This window comes from Ceratina calcarata, unplaced genomic scaffold (assembly GCF_001652005.2).
Source record: "Ceratina calcarata isolate Rehan_Ccalc_2016 unplaced genomic scaffold, ASM165200v1 scaffold62, whole genome shotgun sequence".
Taxonomy (NCBI): Eukaryota; Metazoa; Arthropoda; class Insecta; order Hymenoptera; family Apidae; genus Ceratina; species Ceratina calcarata.
The window spans coordinates 329,026-333,412 of record NW_017177448.1 but is presented as its reverse complement, the minus strand read 5'-3'; the positions used below and the strand labels follow the sequence as shown (position 1 = coordinate 333,412).

The window sequence follows — 4,387 nt, the reverse complement described above, 5'->3', positions numbered from 1 at the left end:
CATTATTCTTCCGACATCTGATTTCTTTTTAATTATAGGAAATGCGTTTTTCTAAGGTACATAAACTTTTGGAATTGACTGTATAGCCAATATATCCTTAAGTTGACTTACTCTCGTTGTTAGAGTACTAGCCAAATGTTATTAGGTTTATGATAGCTGTAGATTTATTTGGTTGTTAGATCGTGAATTTTCCATATCGAAACAAGAATTTCAATCTCCGATCTGCTATTGGGTATCTTGGCAACAAAGTGAGAAGCCATTTTTTTTTCTTAAATATAATGTATTATTATCCGCCATTACTACTAACGCGAATAAATGAACGCATTAAGCTAATTTAACCGAATCAGCGAGTTACCTTCTCACGTCTGTAGGCAAAGCAACGATAGAAAGTAACTTTTCGCACGGCCTGAATAGTCGGCGTGAATGAGGGGTACGGTCGAAGGAAAAAAAGCAAGGAAAAGGAATCGGGTATCAGCCGCGAGTCGTACTTTTGATCGAGCTTCTTTCCGCCTAAGCGGCTAAACTTCGTTAACGAGTGTGCCCCGCTTTAAGGAGATTTAATTACATTTTTCGCCAGAACCAGGGTCTGGCATCCGAAAAGGAAGAGAAATTTCCGTGAATCAGAGACTTTCCCTCCCTACGGCATCTGCACACGCCCCCGCCCGACCGCCGTCCCTTTTAACCCCCGTGGAAACTGCTGCGCGGCTAATTGTTTTAGCTTCCACCGTGCTCCCACCTTTCTCCCTCCCTCCTATATATAACTGCCTCCACTCTAAGTAGTACTTTTAATGCCCGTGTAACTGGGTAGGGTGTCGGCCGACGCGGCTTCTCGTGTTTGAAAACTATTCTGCCGCGAAATGGAACTACCTGCTCGGTCTCTGCACGATGAAATTTTCTATTTCAACATTTACTTCGGCGTATTAATGCATAGATGCATTTACACCGTCAACTTTGTTACTGCGAGCTGTTTGCTGCTTTCGCTCTTTTTTGTTCATTTATTTAACGTATTACTAACTCCCACGCATCGTCCTATGAAATCTGGAGAAGAATTTTAGACAACAGCTAGGAAAGAATAAAATCATGAAGTTACGCGTCTCGCATCTGTATTTGATCAGAACTATTTTGATTATAAATCCATCGATTTTTCAAGTTCTTCAACGTTACCGTGAAATTTCTAACTTCCAATGTTTCATGAACTTTCGCGAAAAATCTTATAAAGCGCAGACCTTGAGAGAAGCACAAGCTTGCTCCCTGATCCGAGCTTTTTATCGTCATATATCTTTCCCGTCATCGCTCCATTGGATTATGCATCGCTCGCTCAATACAATTAGCAAAGTTGCGGTGAAACTTTCCGCGTAGGACGTAGGGCGTAACACTTTTCCGGCCGGTTTTGCCGGTACACGTGCCGCTAACAACTCTTGCACCCGCGCACCGCCGTCGCTGCGACGTTTTTACTTTGGAAGTAGCACCGCGGAAAGTTTAAATCCTTGAAAAAGGGTGACTGCTTTCGGTGGAAAAGTTGTTTGCTGGCACGATCACGGGAAACGGGTGGCTGCGTCGTGTACGAGAAAGGGTTTAAAATCCATGGATATCTCTCGCGGGAGAACGATACACGAGAAAACGATTATTCTTCGCCGATCCGGAAGGGGCAGATCCGGCCGTAGGAAAAAGCCTACTATATACCTACGTTGTGGAAGATCTGACAAGACAGTGGAGCAGCGCGCGATTAGATTGATGTTTTAGACACCTCGAGCATCTCGATTAGAAGCGGACCCATCGGGAGAGGATCTCATCAACTTGCAATTAACTCAATTCCGCGTAATTAACCTGGCAAAAACAGTAATCGGCTTTGCTACCCGGTAACGTCGGAGTCGCCGGAGACTCTGAGGCTCGAATTTCATCGTTCTTCCTCTCTCGCCTCTCCATTTGCCTCCGCTCCTCCCGGCCGCACCTGCGCTTCCAGCCTCGCGTTCTTCTCCGTTTTCTTTTTTCATTTCGTCGGAGATATGCAGCTGCAATTGCTAGCTGTAACTGGCGTGCAGCCATACGACCACGGCACGAAAGGGAGTGTGGGGTAGGTCGGAAAGGTAGGAGAGGTGAAAATAGAAAAAGCTGCACGATGGGCGCAGACGAGGAGACGGGACGCAGACGACGGGAAAGGAGGAAGGGACGACCGTCGACGAAGACGACGACGGCGTCTTTTCAGGTTTGTAATGGGAAAAGCCGATACGCGCACTTAAGGCTGTTTATTCCCTGCGGCACTTATAATGCCTCGATAACTGAAAGATATTTCGAAGCGTCTTCTCTATGAACGACCGGAAACTACGTTGGGGAATGAAAGCAAGATAGAAACAGATGAATTGAAGAGAGAACCATAAAAGAACTAAAGCATTGAGACGAGGGCAGAGAACAGGATGGAGGTTGCTGTTTCGCGGAGGGACGAGGACAGTGGATCTTCAAAGAAAGGAATTCTCTTTGCGGCAACGAAACCGTCCTTGACGACGGCGTCCCACCTTTGAATTTCCTTCCTTCCTTCCTTCCGGTTCTTCTTTGCGACATTTTTTCTCCCGCTCCCACCGCCGCGCAGCTACCAAGGTTTCTTCCTTCCCAATGCAAGGCTACTGATAACCAAGCTTACTAACGATCTCTTCCTGCCTCTGGGTGGTTCTCCCATCGCGAACTGGCATACACCGAAGTGTCGCCATTCCGGCGAACTTGCACGGTCATTGCTTTAATTTTTCGAGACGATTCCGCTCTCGCTGATCCTTAAACGCGGCGCTGCTTATCTACGCTTCTTTTTCCCCGTTTACGCTCGGCTGCGTTACTTCGCGGTACCTACAACGTAGTAATAGGACCGCGACACCACAGGCGAGGAAAACGTTCTCCCGTGTATTTCCCTACGTTTAGAATCGTCGAGGGAAACGAGCCGGAGAACGGCCGATCTTTTCTATTAAGCACTCACATAATTCCTCCCGATTAATCGCGATACGTCTGAATTTTTTTCTGTTGCAATTTGGTTCCAGACACTTGTATATTCCCATCATAGAAATGGGATACAGGAAGTCGACCGCATCTATCACCGTATTCTTCATCAGCGCATTCTTCCATGAGTACCTCGTCAGCGTGCCATTGAGGACGTTCAAAACATGGGCGTTCATGGGAATGATGGGTCAGGTATGATTTATTTAAAATGCATAAAAAAAAGGTCTTTATGATAGAACGATTGTCATAATATTTCGGTATTTTCGACAATGTCAATCGATTCGACGGAGTAGCTCTATCGCAAATTTTATTTGAATGACTGATAAGCGTTTAATGGATTTTTCATCCCCGGCTGTTCGCTGTATTGAAATGGTTAAAAGAAACTTTAATCAAGCAATTTCTTCGTTAAATATTCGATCACGGAAATAACTAAAGAAATTCTTTATTCCCCTCGACCATATTAAATGTTCCGATCCTTCGGAAGTTTCTTTCGCGGCGGGGATCTCTCCCGAAATGAAGGATTAATATTAATTTGCAGCAGCGCTCCGTGGCTCCACAAACTTTTTTAATTGATTTTCTAGATACCATTATCAATGTTAAGTAAGAAAGTGGAGAAGCACTGGGGCGCCAGATGTGGCAATATCACGGTGTGGGCGAGTCTCATTATTGGACAACCTCTCTGCATAATGATGTATTATCACGATTACGTGATAACTCACTTCGGCGAGATACTGGTCGAGGATTACTCCGTGATATAGGGTTGGGTCCGTGAGGAATTGAACACGGCCGATAATAAGAGATATTGGAAAGAAGAATTTCTCTCGGTGAAGAGAGCACGCTCATCAATGTTCTATCAATCGTATTTTTTCCCCTTACTTACGCTACGCAAACTTTAACCTCAAGCCGTACTCATTTACTATTTTTTCAACGTCGTTTTTTTAATCATACTCGTCGGACATTATTTCATTCTCTTGAGAGTGAGAGTGACAACGTGTTCGCGTTCTTAAAACGGAACTTTGTATCGCGATCTCGTCTGGATGGACAATTCACGTTATAATAGTACAATTAGGAACTTGCGACGAGACGAAGAACACGATACCGATCTTTCATCCGTTCAAACGTGATACTCGTGGAATTGTTGTTAAGCCGTTGAAATATTTACTCGATTAACCATTTTTATGCATATTCTAGCCTGTAAGATTGTTATTACATCTTTGATACAAACGTTTTAAAGATACTCGTACCTTTTATATTCTACGCACGTCGTCACGTCTTCTTCGTTAAACGCTGAACGCAGTTCGATAGAGATTAAAAAATATTTTGAAATAGTCGAGTCTCGGAGATTACAAAGCATCAGGCATTATAAGGATGTATAGGCTATACACTTAAACAATGCTAGCATGAG

The 4,387-nt window shown here is 44.3% G+C and overlaps 1 protein-coding gene across 2 annotated transcripts in view; it reads left to right on the top strand.

Moving 5' to 3' along the window:
* Positions 1 to 4,381, top strand: part of mdy (diacylglycerol O-acyltransferase) — an 84,752-nt gene extending 80,371 nt beyond the window's left edge. The window contains exons 11-12 of one of the 2 annotated variants that reach the window (XM_018033079.2): positions 3,024 to 3,174; positions 3,564 to 4,381. In XM_018033079.2, coding sequence (XP_017888568.1) covers positions 3,024 to 3,174; positions 3,564 to 3,740 — 328 coding nt within the window. In that variant the 3' untranslated portion in view covers positions 3,741 to 4,381. The remainder of the gene's footprint in view (positions 1 to 3,023; positions 3,175 to 3,563) is intronic. The other variant, XM_018033080.1, reaches the window with a different exon arrangement.
* Positions 4,382 to 4,387: the final 6 nt, after the last annotated feature.